The sequence below is a fragment of the Halichondria panicea genome, chromosome 4, assembly GCF_963675165.1.
Source record: "Halichondria panicea chromosome 4, odHalPani1.1, whole genome shotgun sequence".
Classification (NCBI taxonomy): Eukaryota; Metazoa; Porifera; class Demospongiae; order Suberitida; family Halichondriidae; genus Halichondria; species Halichondria panicea.
This window is the reverse complement of record NC_087380.1, coordinates 5,024,406-5,050,270: the sequence shown is the minus strand read 5'-3', so window position 1 is coordinate 5,050,270 and position 25,865 is coordinate 5,024,406. Positions and strand designations below refer to the sequence as shown.

At 40.1% G+C, this 25,865-nt stretch overlaps 4 protein-coding genes across 4 annotated transcripts; 1 reads left to right on the top strand and 3 right to left on the bottom strand.

The window, feature by feature from the left end:
- Window positions 1-69: 69 nt before the first annotated feature.
- On the top strand, window positions 70-6,168 carry LOC135335634 (spindle and centriole-associated protein 1-like). The gene is made up of 11 exons (XM_064531189.1): window positions 70-307; window positions 390-437; window positions 663-735; window positions 802-965; window positions 1,113-1,180; window positions 1,737-1,867; window positions 2,257-2,715; window positions 2,883-2,992; window positions 3,148-3,387; window positions 4,593-4,685; window positions 4,805-6,168. Exons 1-11 carry the CDS (start codon window positions 182-184, stop codon window positions 6,047-6,049), a joined length of 2,757 nt encoding a protein of 918 aa, XP_064387259.1. The 5' UTR covers window positions 70-181; the 3' UTR covers window positions 6,050-6,168.
- Window positions 6,169-7,607: 1,439 nt separating this feature from the next.
- LOC135335667 (adenylate cyclase type 8-like) lies at window positions 7,608-15,616 on the bottom strand. Its single transcript, XM_064531223.1, has 19 exons — window positions 14,266-15,616; window positions 14,029-14,178; window positions 13,854-13,984; window positions 12,752-12,863; window positions 12,563-12,690; window positions 12,355-12,513; window positions 11,746-11,899; window positions 11,537-11,621; window positions 11,340-11,485; window positions 11,089-11,256; window positions 10,834-11,019; window positions 10,567-10,686; window positions 10,429-10,509; window positions 10,156-10,337; window positions 9,637-9,769; window positions 9,397-9,513; window positions 8,667-8,903; window positions 8,355-8,597; window positions 7,608-7,965 (listed from the first exon to the last, which is right to left on the bottom strand). Exons 1-19 carry the CDS (start codon window positions 14,833-14,835, stop codon window positions 7,813-7,815), a joined length of 3,255 nt encoding a protein of 1,084 aa, XP_064387293.1. The 5' UTR covers window positions 14,836-15,616; the 3' UTR covers window positions 7,608-7,812.
- A 137-nt stretch (window positions 15,617-15,753) lies between these two features.
- LOC135335668 (probable serine/threonine-protein kinase DDB_G0271402) lies at window positions 15,754-24,731 on the bottom strand. The gene is made up of 8 exons (XM_064531224.1): window positions 24,385-24,731; window positions 24,070-24,191; window positions 23,489-23,537; window positions 22,933-23,082; window positions 20,878-20,963; window positions 18,555-18,720; window positions 17,855-17,941; window positions 15,754-17,330 (listed from the first exon to the last, which is right to left on the bottom strand). Exons 1-8 carry the CDS (start codon window positions 24,607-24,609, stop codon window positions 15,846-15,848), a joined length of 2,370 nt encoding a protein of 789 aa, XP_064387294.1. The 5' UTR covers window positions 24,610-24,731; the 3' UTR covers window positions 15,754-15,845.
- Window positions 24,732-24,751: 20 nt separating this feature from the next.
- On the bottom strand, window positions 24,752-25,849 carry LOC135335674 (telomerase RNA component interacting RNase-like). The gene is made up of 3 exons (XM_064531233.1): window positions 25,601-25,849; window positions 25,422-25,502; window positions 24,752-25,011 (listed from the first exon to the last, which is right to left on the bottom strand). Exons 1-3 carry the CDS (start codon window positions 25,847-25,849, stop codon window positions 24,883-24,885), a joined length of 459 nt encoding a protein of 152 aa, XP_064387303.1. The 3' UTR covers window positions 24,752-24,882.
- Window positions 25,850-25,865: the final 16 nt, after the last annotated feature.

Here is a 25,865-nt window from a genome sequence, read left to right as displayed (position 1 = left end):
AAAATTTTAAAATTCTAGGCCCTGGGGGGACCTAAACATGGGGGGGCCCAAAATTTTATGACACCGGGTCGTTTTTTCTCTGCCCCACCCCACACCGTGTCTCACTCTTTTCAACGCCCACTAGCACTATGTTACCCTTGATTTTTTAAAATACACGTTCAGTTTTTCTTGCTTGCATGCTATGTCGTCTAGTGGATCAAGAAGAGTGCAATTTTCTACACAGAATACTCAAAAACTCCCCAGACCATCGAGAAATTCTGTCAAGAAGAATAAAGAAAGAACAAAAAAAAGCCGGAGAGCTTGGGATGTACGACAAAAGGATATGATGCATGCACATAGTTACAAAACAGCTATTAGTCATTTCATTTCTTAATATTGCATACCTACAGGCTACAGTATCTGACCTCTCGGTTCACAAGCTTTCTCGAGAGGAAGTTGTAAGCACTGCCACATGCGTTTGCCACACCGCACCACCTGTGTATAGTATCTATGATTCCGCTATGTACACAACGTGCTATATCTAAGTTATAGAGATTCATCGTAAAGAGTGGGGTGGTAAAAGCTGATTTAAGTACAATGCCTTCTTGGCCGGCATGTTTTGTTTTTCGTAGTTATTTATTATGTTGTGAAGTGTCCGTATACTGTTTGTATTGCATTTATAGGAGTTGAGGCACAAGTCCCACATGTCCAAAAATGCTGAGTTAGCAAAGCATGACCTCTATGAGAAAGCGAAAGGTACCTACATACACATTTTTTATTATTGAATAATATAGCATTGTTTTCGAATCGTTGTCCCTTCAGAGAACTACGACTTGGACAGCAGTGGTAACTTGCGGCCATCACCATTAGCAACGAGAGAGGGTTCTCTGCTGCGATCTTTGCAAGGTAAAGATCTCCATGAGGTGTTGGCTGAATCTGATAGAGCCCTCAGGGTTGTTAAGGACATGTTCGGAGATGACCCCATGGTGAGGCTCATTGCAGCATTGCTTCGATTAGCTGTGTGTTCCCAGGCCGATATGTTTCTAACTCTATACTTTCTGGAATTATATGACTGTACATGTATTCATTGACCAAGTGAGGCTGACTCTTCAATGTGCTTATTATTTCTCCAGCGTTACACTTGTCAGCCTAATGTAACAGTGGCCCCCCACATTGTGAAGAACAAGACCAACTTGGAGAGGTGAGTTCGGACATTTCTAATTATCCTGGACACTATTCTGGGCAACTTTCGTTGTTCTAATACAACGGACACTCCAGTGCTTTAATATCCGGACAATACCTTGAAAGCTTGAGTTACATTCCAAGCACCGTAGCTTTATAGAGCTGTTAGATAGCTGAGATGCTGTTAGATAGCTTTGAGGATTAACTAGTTTTAGATACGTAGCTATTCAGTCGCACACTGTTTTAGCTAACTCGCATGCAGCTGCGTGCTTGTTCTAACACTTTGCATGCTCTATAAAAATCTGTTTCAATTATACCCGGACAATTTCCAAAATAATTATTTTTGGCTATCCGAATATTGGAATTCAATTTACTGACTTACATGTAGTCAATCACCCTCTACAAAGACTCGATACTGCCACTGATTAAAACATTAATTCCCTACGTACATGTACATGTACATGTATAAGTACTACACCGTATTTGAGTACAGTACCTATACATAGTAATTCCTGTAGCTGACAGTACTCGTACCAGTTGTAGCTAGTAACTAAAAAATCTTCTCCCTCCTCCAGGACGTTGCAGGAGAGCCATCGTGATGGACCACCCCCTACAGCCCTTGCTTCTCCAGGGGGGATAAGGGATGAGAGCATTCAGGAACTGGCACCCAGAAAACCAGCACTCAATGAGATACCAAGTCCACAAGGTACATAAGCTACACTGCTGTTAAAGTAGTTGTGGGCATTCATACTTTTCATGCAAGGGCAATGCGTATCAACTATCGTAGGCGGGAGAAGAGGCAAGTAACTCAATTAGTAGCCTATCGATCAGCATACTAGCAACGTACTCAGTAAAATTCAAGTGAAAGTACTGGATATGCCATAAACAGACATGAATGCGTGGAATGACACAGACTCACGTGAGCACTGATACTAAAAATGTTAGAAGATAAAGTAAGAATTTCACTACCCTCTCCCGCCTTTGTACGCTCTTAGTACATTGAGTATGAATAATTATGTTTCAGTGCGTGTACATAATGTATGTGATACTGTTTACAATGTTAGTTACCGCTGTTTTTCTTGTACCCTCTTGTAGGCAGCAATGAGCAATCTATGGGCTCCACACTCACCCCCCACAACACTACCCCTCAAGGACGTGGCTACAAGCCATCCCTAGATCTTAAGCGGTTTCAGGAACTTATAGCTAAAGAAGAGAAAATTTACACAAAAGATGTCCACACTGGAAAAACTGCGAGTATTGAGCCACCCCCTGTAATTAACCCTGATAATAAAGTAGACACAACTGGTATCAAGCATTCGACTTCGAGATCACAAAATAAAAACACACACAAAGATATCAAGAATCTACCACCTCCTAATCCACTGGTCATCAAAACGAGGCCAACTCTCCGTGTGCAAGTTCCCATGCCAACAGTAGAGGGTGCAGACAGTGAGAGTTTAAGTGGTCTGAGTGACATCTCCAGTATCCGGGGGGCTCAACCTGAGGGAGGGCAGGACCTCACTGTGGAGTCTGACACCTCTGTTATTATGCGAGGTGAATTGTCACTGTTACTGTTGTCCAGGGTACTACTCTACTACTGAAGTGTAACCATGTATAATACAGATATGTGCATTTATTAATGATGATGTCAAGTATTAGTAAGCTTCATGTATTGTACATGTCATTTACTCATCTTCATTTTTTCTTGATGCCCACTGCAGGCACTGTGATGAGACCTCCCTCGGAGCACCCCCTTCATGTAGCACATAAGATGACCCCTGGCAAGAAAGCCACTGACAATATTTATGGAGAACTAGGCGACCTGGAAAAGGTGAATCACTTCTTCCAAGATGAATTTACCGTATAGATCTGTATAGAGTAGCTGAAATCTTCTTCAGCCAAGTTATGCTCAAGTTTATTCTACGTGCATGCACACATACTATTATATTCAATGTCAGCAATCCGTTTCTCTGTACTTATTTCTAGATTGTCCACAATCTCAACAAAGAGCTCCAAGAATGTGAGTACTCTACGACAATCAGGCCCCCGCACTCCACCAACAACACCCGGCTCATGTCCATCACGTCTACACTCCTTACGTCAGTGACAAAGATCACCCGCTATCTTCAAGAGAGCGAGGCCCAATTGAGAGGAGAAGTAGAAGTGAGAGAACATTTGCTGCAGACTATGGCTGAGCAGCAAAACCTCATGGATGCTCTAACCTCTGTGAGTTAGTAGAGATGTGAATATCCATTCCCTTTTCATTGTAATGGCCCTTGGATATAACTTCAGCAAAAATTTGGGCATGGCCCCCTCGAAATTGAATTGATGGTATATGGGTAACTTTGTAAATACAAACGGGTGTTGTGGTATATAATACTTATGCCGAAGAGACACAATTTACTATCGTGTTAATTAACTTCTTGTGGCATACATGTATAACTAATGTGTGTTCGAGAAGACTACATACATGGAGCCCCAACATAAAATATGAAATATTCACAGCTCCTACATGTAGATAAGTAAGGGCCTAACATGCAACCATCAAAACTATCACAAGCTTTTGATAAGGTCAGAGGTTAGATTTCGGAAGAATCAGTGTCAAGTTCTACACTACAATATTTACTGGGTGAACCTATACAATATACCAAGCTTGCGCACGCTTTTAGGTGTTATCAGCTTTAAGCACATGGGGAAGTTACCATGACTGCAGGAATATTTCTAAAGATGAACATTTGAAGTTTTAGTGTGTTCTGCCGTACAACATAATCATGATGGTCTTATTAACCCGAGGCCGCACCGCGGCGACAGGTCAGCTGTCTGTCTGTGTATTCTGAGTCTGCTCACCTGGCTGCCATAACACACATTTTTGGCAGATTTTCTCAACAAAGCTTCGTTGTTGAATAAAACGAGCAAAAGCTACAATGTAAGAAGCTTGAACCTGCACGTAGAAAACAGCTAGCTTCAGGCGGTTTTGATTCGATTGAGAGGTCAAACTACATGTATCTTAGTGTCTAGTCATGCGCACTTTATATATCGTGGAGTTCATCCATTTGCTCATGAATTTGAACATTTATGAAACTTTATACAACCCCGGCCCCACTAACGCTGAGGGTTCTGCACTTTAGTGTTCAGTAGCTTCATGAACATGAACACATCCACAAACACATCCAAAAATTCGCATGACCCCCTTGGAATTAGACGAAATTTGGAACATTCCAAATTTCGTCCAATTCCAAGTGGGTCATGCGAATTTTTGCTGAATTGGTATGGATTACCCACACGAGTGTGAGATTGGTATTTGTGATGAATGCTATAATGAATCATGTGCAGCAGGAAAAATCAAACAGATATTTAAGGGCAAGAGGTGTGGTGCTTGTACCCGAGCTTTTGTAATAATGGTTTTTTTTTACTGGTGCATGTACATTCAGGATGTCGTCAAACTACAAAAGGAAAGCATGGCACTGAAGAAAACTTTGAAAGAAGTTCAACACACTACATCCGAGCAGCTGCTTTCGATGGAGGTACGGTTGTGGTTCAAAGTTGGTCATTGAATACCTCACACATAATTATATATATATTTTAAGTTAGTGGTTTGGACTGCATGTGTGCTTACATGTACATCCGTGTTTGTTTTTCACAGAGAGAAGTGTCTGATGTTCACAAGAAGCTCTCAACTTGGACCAACAAACAAACGCTAGCAGCATCACAAACTTTACCTTCACATCAGATCCTATCCACGAGTGTAGCACCGACGAAAAGTGAAGTCAAGGATAATACAATGCCTAAAGAGGTTGAAACGAGTGTGTCAAACAGAATGTGTGGTACTTCTGAACAGCTTTACCACCCATCGCATCAGACTGTATTGTCCCGTAGTCCTACTACCAGTGTCTCCTCCTTTGAATCTATTCCTATTGCACACCCTGTTCCAAGTCAACGAGCTCCCCTTCACCGCATCACGCCTACGCTGGGTCAGCCTAGTCACGCAAGCCCTTACATTCAAGCCCAGCTGTCTCCTCTCAGCTATGACATGACAACTTCTACTAGTAAGTTAGACGGCGGTGGCTTATCAAGTGGTTTTATTTCAAGAAAAGAAAGCAAAGATCTCGAAGTCACTCTTGCTACAGAGAGTGAATTTGCTGCAGGGGATTCCCCCCATGACAATATGTCCACCTTTAACGATTCTTACGCTCCTCCCCCTCCACCATTAAGTATTGCACTACAAGTGCCAGTTCTTACAACACCCTCGGAAATAATGCGTACATCCGTAGATCCATTGAGTTCTTTAAAAACAAACAGTGACCTGATGTTCGATGTAGCTGGATTTTTGACTGATCTTGGTAAACTTGGAACTGTTGAAGAAAATGAATTTGTACCATATTCCCCTAGTTCTCCGTTTTCATCACACACGAGAAAAACTGCAAGTCGCACTTCACTGATATCGACAAATAGTCAAGTCTCTTTCCCCGCTTATACAACTAGCGCCATCACCAATCATCCACCACTACCCACTAGTAGCACTGCGACAACTCCTGCCTTGCCAAATATGCAAGCTTTTCAGCAAAAACCATCTGTAAATGTTGTTAAACCAGAAATTTCCCTGACTACTAACACCACTACTAAACTCACTACTAAACTGTCTCCACTAAAAGGCCTTCCCACACCCCAGCAAGGACTCCAAGCTCCAGATCTCTCTATGTCTCTTTTCTCTACCATCACTGAGCAGCAGGAAAACTCACCAGTTGTGCGAGGGTCACTCATCCCAGAGGAGACTTGTGTGAAGAATTCGATGGTTGGTGATAACATGTTGCTACATAGCCACCCCCAAAGAGGACAATTAAAGCAGAATGGATGGTTTGCACTCACCTCACACGTGCCTCAACATTGACAAAGTAAGACACATTGTATGAACTATGACACTGAATTTATATAGTGTATTATTACGGCATACCTTATCACTTATTTCAATTTCTAACAATTGCATCATTATAATTATTGCTTCCTTGATGCCCTATTGATCCAAACATGTAACTTACTGTACACTGTAAATGCAATCTTACATTGTACGCAGAAAAACGAGAATGTATATATATCATAATTCCATAGACTAGAGCACTAAAGTGCTGAACCCTCGGCGTGGTTTTATAGCGCATGACAGACTTCTACCCCAATTTATATACTTATGGTGCAAGTCTTCGCTCATGTATTTCATTTGTCCGTGGCTTATGACATTGAAGCTAAAGACGCTGTTATGCTTCCATGATCAACACATACATGTAAGAAAGCTGAGGTTGTGTACATGTATTCAATAAAGACCTTTGTTGTGAGTGGTCCGGAGTGGTCCAGAGAGTCTTGTGTTGATGTAGACTACATATTTAGATAGAATCTAGAGGCTAGCTGGGCTGAAAGGGATAGACGACGACCAGTGAGACAGCTTTTGGAGTATGCTGATTCAGCAAAATTCAGTGCTACTTGAAGTGCACGCTAATTGTTATACCTCCTCTGGACGATATGACAGTGCAGGCACGATTTGCTTTTGGGATAAGTGGCTGATACAGCTCAGACAACACGCAGAGACTAAAACAGCAGATGTCGCCCAACTAGCTCTACTCATTAGGTCACACATGCGGGCACGCCTGCAACAGCTTACTTGCTAGAAAGTTTTTCATGTACTTGGTCGCCATATTATATAGCTATCGTATTGTGATATTACTCTTCCTGTTAGAACTGTGCACCTGTAGCTCTTTTAGCATGATTACTGTGTAACTTTACCAAATGTCAAGATGCATGTCAATGTGATGTCATTGCCATAGCCATGCCCGAGACACCAATTTAATAACGCCAATTCAGTCTTATTCGCAAAATATAAATAATTCTCGCCTAATAATTATTTTCCCGTTATAATTACCGTAACTATTACTAGAATGTTTTGCAAGCATTAAAAATTTAGAATTTTGCGATGGTTCGCAACAATAAAATCCTAAATTATTACCACACGATCCTTGCCAGAACGCAATAGTTAGATCGCAAAGGGTCAAATTTTCTGCTGATTTGGCTCATTCACAAAGGTTTTTCACCAGCAAAATATTCTAGTAATACGGTGTATGTGGTATTATTGCTGTGCCGTATTTTTGGCCACGTTGTTAACAGACTTTGGAATTAGCACAAAGTGGAGCAGCATAATACTCGAGTTTCGATGTTACAAGCGATAAAAGTGCATAATAATCATTAATGGTATCAACCTGTTTTGCCCGTGAAAGGGATGAGAGAGCTATTATCCGAGGTATTTGTTGGTCCACTGATATTGAGCGAAATGTGAGAATTGGTTTGTAACTTGCTCATCAATGCCAAATAATCGATGTGAAAAGCCTTCTAAGACTGTACAGATAATTTGAAATTATTTATTGCCACTTAGCTAAGCTGGTTGACTGGTGATCATGTGATCATCACTCTGTGCAATAATTTTTATGTGACAGCATTCAAAATTATAGATATACATATACTGGGTATGTGCATAATATGCTACAGAATGTGTGTAAAATGTCTGGGTTTTTAGAGTCCACCGTACACAATATGCATGAGGCACGCTATAGTGTCTCTATACCTATAATATTATATCTAAGTTAACTGTAGTTGGAACATGTAATAGTATTAGAGCAAGTAGTTTTGTGCCAATTTCTTTTTAGGAGAAACGTCTTGAGCAAAGTACGTAATGAGTGAGCCTTTCCCTTTAACCGACACCACACCTCGATAGTCAAACATGTATCCACGAGTAGACAAAAGAGCCTGTGTTTCTTGAACAACCTATACAGGTGTACATATATGTACATGCATGAATATGCAGTCATAAAATATATTATATCCTACTTCCATACAGTTGCTAGGACATGCATGCATGCCCATGGTTTAATACACACACTTTGACAACAGGAAAAGTTCTCCACTTTATAAATTTACCTCCTGTGTCAACTTATACATGCATGTATACCATAATAGTGGGTAATTTTCAGGGGCAAACATTTTGTGGTCCAATTTCTGAGCACGAATATTATAATGAAACGATCGTCGACTACCTTTACCGGCAGTGCAAGCAGCAACCAGCAGCAACCATGCAAAATCTATCTATGTAAATAATATTATTGTTCAACCACGAATGTTTTGACCCTCGGAAATTACCTGCTATATACAGTTACCTGAGTTTTCCCCTTGACTCCGGTGCTCTCCATCCTGCTGGCAAGGTTCACAGTGTCTCCCCAGATATCATACTGAGGTTTTTTAGCTCCAATAACTCCAGCAACCAGAGGACCATGACTAATGCCAATGCGCAGCTGGAAATCATTCCACGATTCTTTGTTTATGGCCTGAAGTTTCTCCCTTAGAGCAAAAGAGAACTCCAGAAGAACTTCCAAATGCTTCCAGTTTTTCACCACTTTACCCTATATAAAATGTTAGTTATCATAGGAAACGTACGTGTTGTTTTATATCTTAAAACTGCATTTGCTTACCGTCTTCTGGTTTACTCCGGACGCCACCATGTAAGTGCTCCCAATGGTCTTAATCTTCTCTATGGACTGAAATCTCTTGTCTGTCAACAGTTGATCAAAGTCCCCAAATATCTCATTGAGCAGTCTCATGCACTCTATCCCCTGGTTGTTAGATTCCTCCTCTTCATAGTAGCCAGCAAAGTCAGGGATTGAGGCAAAAAGAATTCCGGCCTCAGGGTGGAAGTCGTAGTAGAGATCCTGCACCCAATGCAATAATAATTATATACTGTGCTCTGGTATAATTTGTATACACAGATACATAATTATAGTATGTGGACTATCAGAAGTTTCAGCAATAATTAACGAGTCAATGTCCAAGCAACACGGTGCTAAATGCCTTCATTGTAATTATGCATGGAAGAGGAGAATAAAACATTTGTAGGAAAAGACTTGTGTACACTGTAGCTTTTTAGTGTTTTGTGGACGTATTATTGCCCTTAAATCAAGAGTTGGTGGTTTTTTTTAATTGGTAAGTATCCAGCGGTAAAAAGGGGTGGATCTGCACGGAGATGTCAAAAATTCATAATGGCTGGTTGCTTCTGCAGTGCACCCTTGCAGCTCTTTTCTTACTTTTGTAGCTACATGGACCAAATAGCTATATAGTGCTCTAGTGTGAAGCTAACAATCCGAAACTTAACACATGCACCAGACACCCCGAGGCATATAGGCGTAAATTACCGCAGGAACTTACCACAGCAGTAATATCGGGGTTGAGAAAGTGGCTTATCACATGATTTGGGAGGAGGTTGTTAAGAAGACTAGTATTGTACAACTCTATGATCTCTATCTCTCGCTGCTTCTTCTCGGCCTGCATATAATTATATCAAGACAGCATGCAGATATATATTGATCTAGTGCCTGATAGTGCGCTAAGAATACTACAAACTCTGTATACTAATTATAGACACTGCATGATTATTATAATACTCACATCTATCTGCCGCAGGAAGTTGCTTCTTCTAGTGTATTGGTTTTCTCTGGCTAAGAGAATGCCAAGTAGGATGGAGACGAGAATGACCAAAATACGGAAAAGGTAGCTTGTAAGCATTTCAAACAAAGCGCCACTGAAATTTGAATAGTGCATGCATATGAGTATACGTATATCTAGCTATGAGCAAAATTAGAGGCATTTTGGATAGCGTTAAAGGAAACACACTATAAATACCTACATAAAAATATACACATAAAAATTATATCTAGCACGTTATGCTAAATATGTTATCTGTTAGAATAGCATACTGATATCCTAGCCTGCCCCTAGACTCGCTGGCCAGTCCATCCTAGGGATTGGGCTGGCAAGCGAGTCTAGCCTGCCCCTATGACACCTGGATTTGAGGCTATTGATATCCATGCATTGAGTCTCTACAGAGTAACAGCAAAGTGTATAGACTGCATGTACTTGCATGCAGGAGCAAGTAGAAAGCTAATAACTCCTTCTGCACTATCTTACTCAAAATTTCCGATTTGTCTTGCTTCATAGAAGTGAAGGAAAGCGTCGAAGAAACCAAAGGGAAGTAGTACAAACAAAGTGAGAAGTCCAAATGTTGCAGCAAGTACCTGTCCAGCCACAGGTAGGTCGGTCAGAGGCATTATTATGAACACAAGGTACAAGTTCAACTGCTCCTCATGGTACTGCAGCAAGACAAGGACAATGCTATACACTCTCCTAACTTATTCAGCAATTTGCTCCCACAAATGAACTATACATGTACAAATGACTTACGTGTGCATATTCACATCTAGGGTTTTGTGGGTCGAGCGTTTCAAAAATCCTGAAGTAAGGGGCATCAGGTGTGCATTCCATCTGTGAAAAAATTGTTCATCACGTTTCTGTGATAAAAGATTGACATTGTGTACCCACCAATCCGCTATAGCTGCACACAAGAGCTAGCACCCAGGTTAGAAGAACTACGGCATAGCGTAGTGCCCGGTATGACTGAATATAGAGATTTATTTGCTTGAAAGAAGATATCGGCAGGAACTGCATGAGGAGAATTATTATATCAGAGAGGTTTTTAATTGCAAGAGATGATTATACATAATTATGAGCAAGCTAGACAGAAGTACCACCAGTTAGACACATACACATTAATACAATACTTCACGGCACTACACTACCTTTGTCTACCTTTGTTTTGTCCGAAAGAGAAATCAAAGTAAGCACAAATATGAATATAATGCTAAACAAGAAGCATATGTGTGTGGAGATTCTTGTCATTGGTAGGACTGTGACTTGGGCGGAGTAGAAGAGACACTGCATACAGAGGAGGGCAACAAAGAAATATTGGAGATCACTGAACTTCTGCCTTGCGAACTGTGGGTGCAAGTTACAGGCAGTATTTAGAAGGTGCTGCATGCCTCTCTTGCCATAAATAATATTCACCTTTGATTCCAAAGCGTAATCTTTGAACTGCATTGTCAGCCTCATAGCATAGTTTTTCCATAGATGACCAGTGCTTGTGTCAGTGAGAGCTTCCTTTAGTAGGATCAGAAAGTGATGTTTATCGAAGTCACTATCAGGATTGCTTGTAGACTTTTGCTCTTTCAGATTCTGAGAGAAGTATAATTATATAGTTATAGTTAGTGCATAAGTACAACATATACATGCCCACAATTGCTTTAAAAAAATTATACCTGAACTCCTAGTGTTGTTAGGATGTCGTTTACTCCAAATTTTCTGTCTTCGTAGTTGCCTAGAAAGAGACGAGCTGTGTTGTTAATACTTATCTTAGGCTTCCTTTCTTTTACTTTTAGTCCTTTCTTCTTTTTCGGCTCTCCAGCTACCGGTAATTAGTTAATATAGATTTACATGTATAAGGAGCTATACTTACTTTCAAAATTAGAATTCAAGATTCCTATACCAGAATCTGATGAGCAAGTTGAAGGTAGTTCGTCGAGAAGGCTCGTTGTTTCACCCTGATAGAAATTGTGAAATTGTGTTATTGAGGACTTACAATAACAGCCAACTTCACTGACTGATCAGCAGGTTATAAAATAAGCTTCCATAATTATCTGCATATTTTAATTATCACACATTTACCTCCATAACATAATTGTTGTTGTTCCTGGAGGTAACAAAGAACGTTTCCACATCGTACTTGGCTAGCAGACTATTTCGTGATTTGCCATCAGCTGGCTGAACGTTGTAAGCACCTTGCAGTGCATCGAATGTAGTTTTACTGATGTGTACTTCCCTAGATGAAAAAGTTACTAGGAGTTCAGGTATAATTTTTTAAAGCAATTGTGGGCATGTATGTTGCACTCCTGGTTGTACATATGCACTAACTAACTACATATTTTTGCGAGCATTAATTTCTGCTATTAATTTCTGACGCAAAAATGTGTGCAGATAATTAGAAATTGCAATGAAAACCACTTGTGAGTAATTAGAAACGTACATTAATGTCACAACTTGAGCAAGGATTTGATTAGCAGAATGTAATGCCAGCAAAATGAGCTAAACAGTGAAAACGCAAACAAATCTACCTGTGAAAATATGTCACCTTCAGCTCTTTGGTGTATTAATCTATGTACTGTACAATTATACGGGCACCTCTTAATTTTTTTCCACATCCATGGTTATAAATAGACCGTGACTCAAGTCACTGACAATGGTATTTTCAAGGGTCAAAAATGTCTGAACACTCACCCAGGTACGCCACCTGCTTCCATTGCATTGGCTATGGTGACATCGTTGGACCAGACATCAAACTGCCACTTGTGTGAACCAATCAGTCCACAGAGTACAGAGCCAGTATGAATGCCTACCCGCATATTCAAATCAAATCCTGTCTGAGCAGCCACATGTCTGTGATAAGTTAAGAACATGTTTACACGAGATCTAATAGTTAACTTACCTGATAACTTCAATCATCTGGAGCCCCATTTGCACTGTACATACAGCATGGTCTGTTCTAGAGTCATAAAGCCCGGACACACAGTAGTAGCAGTCACCAAGGATCTTGATGCGCAGACAGAAATTGTTCTACACAAACAAAATAACATTAATCGTACAAGTACACATTTTACAAGACACGATCGATCACCTCAGCCAGATAGTCAAATCTTGCAAACAACTCATTAAGAGTCTGCACAAGTTGCTGGGCCGAAACCTTTGAAGAAAGAGCCGTAAATCCTTTGATGTCAGCATATAAGATACTGCAAATTAACGCAGGAAGAATCCATATTAAATGAGGTACAAAATCAACAACTATCTCCGACTCGGAGATTTTCGGATATAATTCACGGCACAGTGCTTACAGCCTGTAAAGAGCTGTGCAGAATACTGAAAATGTTCAGCAAAGGTAGTAATTTGAGCTACCAAAAATTATATGCTTCCACGACAAAAAGAGGGCTGAGCAACAAGAAGAGTAAGGAGTATACATACTGAAAATGTTCAGCAGAGGTGGTGATTTGAGCTATCAACAAATTATAATTATGCTTCCACACGATCATGGACAACTAAAAGAGTAGAGAGTATACATTCATGTAGCAGACTATTCAGACAATCGGGACAATGGTTTACCAATTTGCCGTAGCTTTTCAGTGCCAAATTTGCCTAAAATACGATTCAAAGAAAGCTTCTATTCTACGCAACATGCAGTAAACAACCATAGATTGACCAAAGTGAGCTAAAGAAAACCCGAGGCCTGAGGTGTGGCTCTATAGATGTCTCATAACTAAAGCCGTCATGGTTTGCACAAGAGTTAGTTAAAGTTGTATGTCATGAGGGTGCAGTCGGGTGGTAACCTACAAGGGTATGAGTAATAAAAGGGTACGTGTTGCATTTTTATGAACTTCAGCAGCTCTTTTTTGATTTTTGTAGCTAATAGAAAGCTAGTGCTTTAGTGCAAGGCTAACTCATAAGTTCAACAGAAACTTTGTGCGAAGAAATGATGCTACGAAAGATTCTGAAGAGACTGCAACATCCTTCAATGTGAGTCAAACTAGCCATAACTCGAGAAAGAAGCTTTAGTTTGCTAACCCACGAATCAAAATCCAAGAGAACGTGGCTAGAAGCCTATAAAGCTGTTAGTTTTCATCGCATTGTAACCGTTGAGCAGTTACAGCTGGAATACACACACACAGTCAGCTTTACCATACCCTCGTGCGGCTACGCCTCGAGGCATAATTAGTACAACAGCTTACCTAACATTTTTGAACCTCTGGACATAAAGTTTTCTGAACTGAGAAATTTGAGAAACACCTCTTGAATTTCGCAAGTCTTTCTGCACCACATGTGCAACTTCTTTTGGAAAAATCGACAGAAGAAGTTTTTCCTGCAGGGCAAGTTGATAAAGCTATGAATGAATGAATTATGAACCTGTTTTGCATTTTCTTTCTCTACTTCTAAGGTTGTAGTAACACTCTTTTCAATTTTTTGGAAGGCTAGTTTCTTCTGGTAGTTGGCCACTATGTGTGCTATCACGCAAAGAATGGTTATAGCAGCAGTCATGAATGTAGAGGCCAGTACCTGTATAATTAAAGCATTTACTAAATATTAGATTTATACCATTATCACTGATTACCAGATGCACAACATAATTATGTAATTTCATACCTCTGGCACATTTTTTGCTACAAAGATACTCCAGAAAACAAAACCTCCTCCAAAGAATGTCCAACACAACACTGTAAGCAATGTGGACCACTGAAAGAAAAGAGTGCTCACCATAAGGAGATAAAACAACGACCCAAATCTCTGTGTACCGAAAAAGTTTAATTCATTAAACAACCCTCCACAGAGTACCTCAAAGGAAGTGGCAAATGAAAGAAAGATGAACAAATACTGAATCTTGTAAGCACTTGCCGGATACAACTTCTGGACAGCAACACTCACGACAACAACAACAAAATTCCAAATAGCAAAAGCTAAACCCATATGTTGTATGAATGGAGTAGAGAAATCCAGTACGAAGTGAGCAAGAATAGTCCACGCGATATTGAAGGGCACATGCGTTGCAGTGATGATGCTAACTTGTGTATGCACAAGTTTGCTTTGAAACTGAAAGTACAACCATTTTGTACCATTGGAGAGGTAGAGATTTCCAGGCGTCCAAAGAATGATTGTGAGGAGAGTTTGCCATAAAAAGGGGAAAAAGGCAACACCTTTGATCCTTGACCAAGCCATTTTGAAGTGTGCTAAATTGGCCTTTAGTAGTGATGTCTTTATATAGCACTGAAGAAACAGTAATTAGTAAAGTTCAGATATAAATTGTATCACCTTTCATATTAAGTGTTGACATGATTCTGCCAGCCATGGAGACGATTGAATAGTTGATGACAGCACCAATTTTTAGCAATGTCATTATAAACACAGTGATATCAATCCCTATATTATGGTTTTTGTGGCAATTAACGGATATTAAGCCGATAGACAATTAAAGAAAATGCCACTATCTTACACAATATAGCACTATTTTGCGTAAATACATACTATCACAATGGTCACACTTGAAACAGCCAATTATATAATTATGATTGCATGGGACTTGTGGTAAACGGTAAACATAGTCTGGATGCATGTATAATTATACTAAGCCACCAAAACATTAATTTTGCAATGTGAAAGTTGCTAAGATTGGCTGGAGAAAGCACTGAAGGGGAACAAGCGAGCGGGGAGAGCCATACGCATAATAATGTCAATCCGTCACAAGCATGCAGTGTATTTTTTACGAATGCATTCGCATTAGTGCATTATGTTTAAACAATGTTTGTTCATGGCAACCCCTCTCATGCAGCAGTTGTTGAAAACAAAGAAAGACGGCAGCTTCAGTTCACAATGCTCACCATCACATGCAATGGTGCTCATCTGGTGCAGCTTAAATGTACTGATAGAAAACTCCACAATAATTAATGTGTCACAAAATTATTGAGGTATATAATAAACACATCAATAATATTATTATTGGTGTTATAATTGAGTCAAAGCTTATATACTGTGCATGCCAGTCTTTTCAACTGCATGATATAGTTCATCCTGCACACTTTAGAAGAAAAACCTGCCCCATGCAGGTGCTTGATGGTTTCCTTGTGCAATCGACACAGATTTGACGTTTTATATGCTGATAAAATTTATTACATGACTGATTAAAAAGTGCACACAATAAAAATTCTGTATTGCATAATTATCACGGGAAATTACAGGAAATTAAAACGATGCCCATCGAAAAGGTTTGGAACGGATGAAGATAAACGAGCATTGCTGCTCATAGTAATGTTATAGCCTTTACATAGTGCGGAGTTCGGGTATTTAGAGCAAGCTTGAGTGTCCTTGCAATCAGCTAGTGTGAGAGAGTAAACATTGTTAGCTAATGAGCTGTGCTTTATGATAGGTTGTGCAGGGTTACTGTGAGAGCGGTTGCGAGACAGCGACATCTTAGAAAAGTGTTCTTGATCCAGGTTGGTGCAAATCTCATCACTCTCAAAATGGACAGATCTGCGTTTAGGATCATGTGAATGTTTTCTATGTCTCAATGCATATTCGACATCTCTATCCAAACTGTCTTGGTCGAAACAGTCAGTGGAATTTTTAGAATTAGCCCATTGTGATCGCCTGTGATATGATGCAGGACTGTCCCTGTCCATGGATGAGAAATGGTGTGAGGAATCAAGAGAAAACCGGAAAGTTTTAGAGTGCAAATCAGGGGATGAGGGACAAGAGTTAGTGCGACGCAGTCTTGTAACTGGTGTACAGGGTGGAGCATAGGGGGTAGAAGGGTTGGGGAGATGAAACGAGAATTCTGACGACGCCCAGCTCTGAGCATACGGACTTGTAGGTGTTGTGTAGGTGCAGGACACATTGCCATCACTTGGAGTTCTCACTGGGGATAGTCCATGGGGGGAGGACGCTTCTGGTATCAACTTTCTAGTGGCTTCTTGAGTCACTTTATGACAGGGGCTGGAATAAATGGGTGTTTGGTCTCCTTCTTCGATAGCATCTTCCAGTTTGCTCAAAAAGTTTGGTGAAGGCTTGCACTTGGTAGAGCGGTTGTCCAATGGGGGAAATTTAAACACTTCCATCTCTCCTGGATCAATCCCAGAATCACCTCCCCCATTAACGAACTTAGTGTGAACTTGACTGTCTTCAGCTATTAAAGTTTGTATGCTACAGTTGAGATTTGGTGAGTCGTTATCGTTATCAGTTAAAGTTAGACTGCTAGCTTTCTTCAATTCTCTGTATGAGCTTTGATCTAATGAATTCATAACTGACTCCGAATTGCTTCTCAAAACTCCGTCGATCTCATCAACTGCAGCTTTATTCGCAAGCTCCAAATTCGAAGTAGCAACTGTTCGTGTCAATGGAATTATACTGTTTTGCTCGGAAGTAGGAATGTCTGAGACTACTTTCAAATCCTCATTGTAGCTGCAACAAGAGCTCCCAGTAGAGGCTGTAGATGACCCAATACTGTTCAGTCGATACCCAACATGTACACTGCTCCCTCCACTATCTGTCGTGTCCGTCAGTTTCAGGAATGGCTCCGAGAAACAGCTGCGCAAGTAGACGTCATCATCTGAGGCGGTATCTGGAGGTTTTTCGATGGATACTGTGTCATCAACATCGATTGGAATGGCTTCGAGGATCTCAACAACTTCTTCAAAGCTCGGCCTGTCATCAGGGTCAAGCTGTGAGTGTATTTTGTATGGTGTGTTTGAGTGGATGAGTGATTATAGTAGACTTATTGTGGCAGTGTCATCTAATTTAAACAACAATTGAGGTGCTCCTAATTAAAGAAAGGCTTCAAGTAACAGCCAAGTCACTATTCAATAAAACAATTACTATTATTATACACACACAGCCTAAGCCACCTACATATATTGTGTTGAAGTCTATTGTTACAGTATAGGTACATGTGCAATCACCTGATTAAAGCTTGCAAACCTACTCCAATGTTTTGTTTACCGTACAAACATACCTGTGTACACACTATCTGTGTACACATTTCACAGTAAGTAGACAATCCCAAAAATATTGCTCAAATACACAAAAACAACATACATATAATACCTCTTTAGCTACATGTACGTACCAAGGCAAGATTCTAGGGTATTGCACTAGTCTTACATAATGGAAGAATTACTATTATTATTATTATTATACTGCTATCTAATTATTATACTCAATGTGTTTGTCGTGTGTGTGTGCTCACCTGACAACAGCTGCTCATGAGTTGGAAGAGCTCTTCTGGACAACCCAAACACAGCTGCCGCATGGCCTCACAGTTCACCCCGTAATGCTGTGAACAAGCGTGTGCAGTGGGTGTGTATTGGTAGCATATGTGCAATAAAATACACACAGTATAGAGCACCAACACCTGTAATTGATACCCTAAAACACTTAAAAGCTGACTGTTTGACTGCATGTTGCTACAGTTACTCACAGAATGGCATTACCAGTTAACACAGGTTTCTGTACTTAGGACAGTGTACATGTAAACAGATTTTCAATTTCACAGCACTGTGTTGGTTAGCAACAGAGAAACCCTGATAGCCAGCACGCTCTCCTCCATGCAAACAATGTTACCACAATGTTACCACAATGGTGACCACATCTGATAGGGGAAAACTAATCATGGATTGGTGGTGCCAGCCTCCAGACAATGAAGCTGTTAAAAGTAACATAGCAACCTGCAACTCTAAACAGGTATTTTGGTTGGCAGAGATTGGGTGCACACATTTTGCACTACAGCAACGTACGCGCAAACACATACACTGTAATGACTCGATATACTAAACACATGGTGATTATAGAGAGCAAATCTGATCATTAATTCACGTTCTTTAAATGCAGTGGTCAACCAGATTACACAAAACATGTTTGCTTCTGAGTTACATGTACATATTATTTACCGAGGTTCGGGGGATGAAGTCAGGGTCAGCTGGCATCCGGGTCATTATCTCAGCCAGTGTTATTCCAAATGAGAACACGTCGGCCAATTCACAGTACTGCTTGCCGTTGAGGCACTCAGGCGCCATCCAGTAGGGGGAACCAACTGTTTCCGTGTAACTCTTGAGTCTGTGTGTGTGTGTGTGTGTGTGTGGTGTGCATGTGTGTGGATCTGTGTGACCGTGTGTGCCTAACATATGTACATGCAGTGTACAGAGCCTCTGAACATGGGATAAGTTTTGAGGTAGCCACTAGTTCTCTATAGGGGATGCCATTTTGGTGGGAGGTTGCTAGTTGAATGGTTGCCCTTTTTTCGGAATGGACTTTGTAGAATATAGTGGTAAAAGTATCTGCAAATATTTTGTATGCCAGTAAGTCTGTACAGTCAAAGATACTCTTAAGCTGTAGGCTGAACAGTAATGTTTACACACACACAACCACCTACGCTGTTAGAAAACCAACCACACTGTGTGGAGGCATCAACCAACTACTCACCCATAACAAAATCTACAGCTATGTCATCACCCTATGCCTCATTGACTATAACCTGAACTATTAACATCTACTAAAACAACATGACACATACTAGAGATGCCTATATCATTAGCCTATCTCAACCAGCAGCCCTCGATCCTCACTGAGCCAATTTCAGGCAGTATTTAGGATATGTATATCAAATGCCGTACCATAAATGTGACCAATTAGGATCAATTTCACTTCTCACGATTTTTGCTACAACAATTGCCATTTTGCTCGTAAGGATTGCCATTAGATTTGACCAGAAATAAGATATACTGTTAAGAGGCTTCAATGCCACATTGAAAGCTCTAGCTAGCTATCTTACCCTAGGGGCTGGACACAGTTGGTGGTATATACCACTACACCATGCAGTCAATCATTGTGGGCTTCTGAAAGGCTGATCCAGTTTAAAAATTGCAAAACTAAGCTAATTTCTTTCATCCACCCTTCGCAATTGTAATGAAGTACTTCTACCTGCCAATTTAAATGTAATGAAGTACATCTGCCTGCCAATTAGGATTGTAAGGTTGACCACTACTACCACACATCAAAGACAGCCAGCCAACATGAACAATTTACACCCTAATCCCCACAGCATCTTCAGCAGAGAAAGTTCATCTGTTCTCACTTCAACGTGATAGCATAGCCAAGTAACGCACTCCAACCTGAAGCCCATGCACACCTGAAGCCCATGCACACGCTGTCTTACCATCTATATCGTATTCCATATTGACACCGCAACACAATAATTAACGACACAATGAATACAGCATGGTACCGGCTGTGCAAAAATATTCCAAGCACTCCAGCAATGCTGGGAATGTTGTTGGAATGATACTGGTCATGTGAATTTGTTTGGCCACAGGGGAGTCAGCTAAATCTCGCTGCCTCTGTATATGGCAGCCATTGTGTAAACAAAGCCAATCAGTAAACACAGTGTATAAACATTGTGCAAGTAGCGAAGTACATGTATAGAAAGAATAATGTAGAGTTTGGCTTGAAACAATCACAAATTGGGTCAATAATTATAACATCACCGATATAAGAAATGAGCAAGCCTATGTTAACGGTAAGCGTAAACACTTACACCGTCACACAAATTGGGGCAAATTTAGATATTTACAAAGTTGTTCTCATACTCTTTCACCTCACACAATACATTACGTACATGTAAGTCTGCAAGGCTCTATAGGCTCTAGACAATGGTATAGCCCACACCTATAAACACTGTAGTGTATGCTGACAAACACATACTGAATCCCAGAATGGTAATAGGATGTTTTGAAACATTAAGGTGTTGATTATATCCCACTTAGACTGGAACATACAAGGGGCAATTAAGTGAATATTCAATAAAGTAAGGGCTGTGGACAATCACCAGACACTGCGCATGCACTCACGAAGGGTTATGTGGTTGTGCAATATAATTACATAATTACATGCAATGCATAATGGTGTGTAATTCAAGCCATGTGTGATACTTCGCTTCACTGTTTAGAGTTACTAATAGTGCTAACAGAGCTAGAGTGAAACCTAACTAGAGAAATTATTGATTCAATTAAGAGTTGCCATTTACACCAAGCAGCATAAACACTAAAATGCCTAGAGCATCACAAACACATACTCTAGCTGTTGTTACCAATGAATTAATCAAAACTGACTTTAACAAACCTCAGTTTAATACATGTACATAGAACCCCTAGTACACACCCCCTTGAAATTCAATATTAGCGATGTGGTTACGGGCTAATTATTGTATAGACTCACTTTCTTTGTTTGATTTTGGCTGCAAGACCAAAGTCTGCGACTATTGTAGTCAAGTTTCCATTAGGATGCTTCTGGATAAGGCAATTCTGTGTGTGTGTGTGTGTGTGTGTGTGTGTGTGTGTGTGTGTGTGTGTGTGTGTGTGTGTGTGTGTGTGTGTGTGTGGGGGGGGGGGTTATGCTGTGTATAATCAGTTACATACAATGTATTACTGATACATGTACCTGCTATTGATAGAGATTGATTCATAGAATACTTGTACATGTAAATACAAAATACTATACACAGCTAACAGACGTGGACTGAAGAACTGTCTATTTTACTCCATGAAAGCTTTCAGAGGGAAGGAAGTAAACATATTACATGTACTGCAGCGAAGCCATGTAGTTATGAAATAATTTCATTTGCACAAAAGAAACACTCTCAAATCAATAAGCTGCTTAGCACAGCAGTTGGCAGTATTTACTAGCTATGTTACCAGTATAACCCGGGAGTTTGTTGGCAGGGGCAAACACAAACAGGACATAATCACTATGTATGCTGGCACTTATCAACAGTGGAATCATATTTCAGACCACTTTGTCATCAGGCATTAGGGAATATACTTCACTATCTGTTATATGTTGGAAAATTCAGCGGAAATTACATATAGGATTATTACTTTTAATTAGTACAAATATACACAAATCAACACCGGTTTAGTAACACACTCGGGAGAGTTCCACGACACAAATTAATTCCATACCACCTCAGGGATTAAGTCCTTAAAGAGGCCTAAACAAAATGTTATGGATCAGTGTGCTGTTTGGGAGGGTTAATGAGTAGCACTGAATAAGGAGAGGCCATTGCCAGAGACCAGTGGAGTGCAACTGATCCAGATTTAGCACATTACAGCATAAAATGAGGTAGGGGTTGGTGACTTGGTGAAATATCTATTGATGAATTTGACGCATACGCTAAAAAAGTTAGTAGTCACAATTACAGCTAGAAATTATGGGAAAAGTAAGTTACTTCCGAGTACATGTATGGAGACAAGGGATAAAAGATTATACTGCATAGTCAAATCCTGTTACAAGCTACGACGGCCATATTCACAGCAACTAGTTGTGTGGGAGGGTGATGACAGTTGGCTACATGTATATAGCTATAGATCATTCACAGATATTCATATGTTTACTAAATAATAGTTAGACACTGTTTAGGAAGTTTCTACATGATTTAGAAGCCCAAAGGGCTGGTTGTAGTATCCCGAACGCAGTGAGGGTTCTACTAGCCCTGAGGACTTCTAAATCATGTGGAAACTTCCTAAACAGTGTCTAAGCATTTTAGATCATAGCAACCATGAGTATTTAGCCAATCAGATTTGAATGTTCTTATCTAATCTTTGCTACATGATTTTCTAAGTGAAGTACATGATTTTCTATTGAAGTACATGATTTTCTATTGAAGTACATGATTTTCTAAATTGGATAGAACATTTCCTCTAACCAATCAGATTGCAGTATTTATGACAAACATGATCTAATTATACTGAGCGAACCCAGATTGCTGGCATTCATTGTGTAGAACTGCACAATGAATTATGAACTGTCAATTGTGTTCGTACTAGTATGACAAATCAACCACTGTACAGGTGGCGGTATGAATAAGTGAACGAGTATCAACATCTCCAGCTGTGCTTACTTATTTACCATCATTCTAACATACAAGCTCAGTGTAATCTAGGCATGTTGAAGAAAAAGCAAATCTTTTCCTGTCAAACAAGCTTCAGCTTAAAATGCTTCCTGTTTCTCACCCACACATGTCTGAGAATGCAGGATGAAGAGTCCAATAGCAATACCTCACACTATACAGGCACTCAGGAGTGCTATAATTATAATAACTATAATTATTAATAATTCGCCGCCTACTGCTTCAATCTAGCTAATACCGATAGTGATAAGCTAGACTTCCTATTGGTGGACACACACACACACACACACTTGACAGGGGGTGAATTGAAGCATTACACCTGACCAAGGTATTAATTTCAACACATACAACAACAAAATCTGTACCCTTGAGTTGAGATCTCTGTGAAAAATGCCTCTTGAGTGGAGGTAGGCCATTCCCCGGGCGATGTCTCTGGCTATCTTGATTCGAACAGACCATGAGAGCTCCACACTGCGATCATGGAGCTGGTCCTCCAGGGAACCACCATTGATGAACTGTGTGAAGATACAGGATATAGGACAGATTCATCAACTAGTATGATTATTGGAAAAACGCGACCAGACTCTCCAAAAATTGATTTTGGTCAGGTGGATGCACTTTATTCTATACTTATAGAGCCCAACTGTTTCATGCTTGTGCCGAAAACTTCCTGCACAATGTCACAAACGAGTGGGTGCATCACCATGGCAATGTAATAACCCAATCAAGACATAATTAAGCCGTCCTTTAGCAGCTACATGTACAGGCTTCAAATAACGAGTTCATCAAAAACCAGATCAGTATAGAGCTTCATGCCACATGCCATTACTGTGCACTTGTGTAGCTCCAAGCACAATGTCGGGTAACAAGCCCAATGGTTTGGTAACAGCTGCACTAAAATCATTAAGATAAGAAACACACCTCTGTTAGTGCATGTAGCTGTCCTTCGTGCACACAGGAGCCTTTGAACCTGTACAATAAAACACGTCTCAGTCATAAATGCGTTCAGTCTCGTCTCCGTGGATACAAATGTTTACTACACTTCAAATGTAAGCACTGTTTAAAGCCAGCTTGTTCTTTACTTTTGAAGCAAGGTATGAACAAGCTGGGAACTTTCTGGCTGTTGCTGAAAGCTGTTTGTTGTACAGTGAACATAGAAAGCATATACATGTACGTGTACAAAGCTGTTTACGCAATGACTGTTGTTTAGGGATCTCACACAGATTAAGAGAAGATACATTAATTTGACGTTACCAAAATTTAATACTGTATCCAACGAGATTATACACAGTACTTATTATTGAAAATGCTACAATTAGCCTACATTTTTGAAAAGGTTATTCACTTGTACAGAGGTAAACTAAATCCACAGACCTATATTGCACAGAAACACACACTGAGACATGAGCCAGCCAGTCAGCCTGTAACTTATGAATACGTCCTCCCACAGTCAAAACATCCACAATTAATACTACGCTTAATTTACTACTGTCAACACTCACCTGAGAATGTTTGGATGAGAGAGGCGGTTCATGAGTTGAATCTCACTCAACATCTGCTTGCTTGTCTTCTTACTCTTGTTCATTTTGAGAACCATTACCTCATCACTGACCTTGTGCTTCACCTGTACCACACAGAAAACACACGCCATAATTATTATCATAGATCTACGATCTGTATGTTTAGTAGTCACAAATAATTATTTATAATTATGTAGATAGAGTCTATACAGTGTTGAGTAATTATATATGTACGTGTACGTGTAAGAACAAAGACGTGCTGGTTATGTTAGATGCTGTGCTTGGTTAATATTCTACCTTGTAGACATCTGCAAAAAATCCAGAGCCAATCTTCTCTCTGGTAAAGTCACTCAAACAGGTTAGTTGGAATACTGCCGAGCGGAGAGCAGCATATGAGGCACTCTTGGGTCTTATTTGCTTTTTGACTGAGCCGTCCAGTAACGTTTGTTCAAACGTGTGTGTTTCTGCATTTCTTTCCATACTGGGCTGTTGTCTTAGCTGGATTTGAACTGTTGAGGCCATATTGCTGGCTAGGCTTGCTTGATCTTCTCTCTAGCTAGCTATATAAATTATTATACTGGTAAAACTTGTAGACATTTTGAGCTAAACCAGTCACAGTGCGGAATTTTAATAACATTCATGGGTAACCGTGATTACGTAACAGTAACTTTTGGGGCTCCGCCCAGTTAACTTTTTTGTACATGAACAGAGCATAGTCAGAGCATAGTAGTCACAAATAAAAAATTAATATTCATTATGATTCAGTACATAGCTGTTAGCAATATAATACACAAACTATTTCACTAGAGGTCTCTTCAAGCCATCAGTGTCAGAACAATTCTTGGCTTCATACGACTTCACCTCAGCCATGTACGACTTCCACGCACTACTTTTGTTGTCCTGGTCCTCTGCACTTTGCTGTTCCTGAGGTTCGTCAGTGGGTCACAAAATGTAAATGAAAGAGGTTTCCCAGTTAAAGCACAGCAGTGCAATTTTATAATAAATACCACAGGTTCAACATCTAGGTGAGTATTATAATTATATCTATTAACAAGAGTGCATGAATATTTACACACGTACACTCCTGTTATTATTATTATAGCTGAGATATTGTACATGAAGAAGTCATTTTATTGCATGTAGCTGAGCTCAAACCATAAACACATTCTGCACACTGTATAACATCACACAACGATACCTCTGTTACTTGACAAATCTATAGGCTATATACTAATTTGGTAGTCATAATAGTAGAGACAGGTAATAACATCTATGACTATGGTAATACATTGGACAATCTTTGCAATGCTAAAATGAAAGGCCCTACAAACAACCTCCAATTCCTCTCTCCTTTTCTTGCGTTTCTCCCTGAGCTCAATACTCTTCATCATTGCCTTTCTTTTCCCAACTATCGCCTAAAGAATGGGAACTCTGGCATAATATCAGAGAAACAGATAGTGGGTGTCTAGGCTGTGTATGCCTTATGACAGTAGTGAGTGGATCATAGCACAACCTGATAAGGTTTATGAACAGGCGTTGGTTCTCTGTTCAGCTCGGAAGTTGTTGCTTCACTAGAGTCAGTCAATGGACAGTCAGTGTCAGTCCGTACACATTCAATGACCCGGGTACTCTCGGTCACAGGTTTTTCGAGGAGGTTACTTTTTTGAATACCCTTTTGCTGTTCCATTTTCTTTTTGAATAGTTCCATGAAGCTTCCATCATTAGCAAAAGTGTTGCTACTAGAGGTTTCTTCTTCAGCCATGTTTTATGTTTGTTGA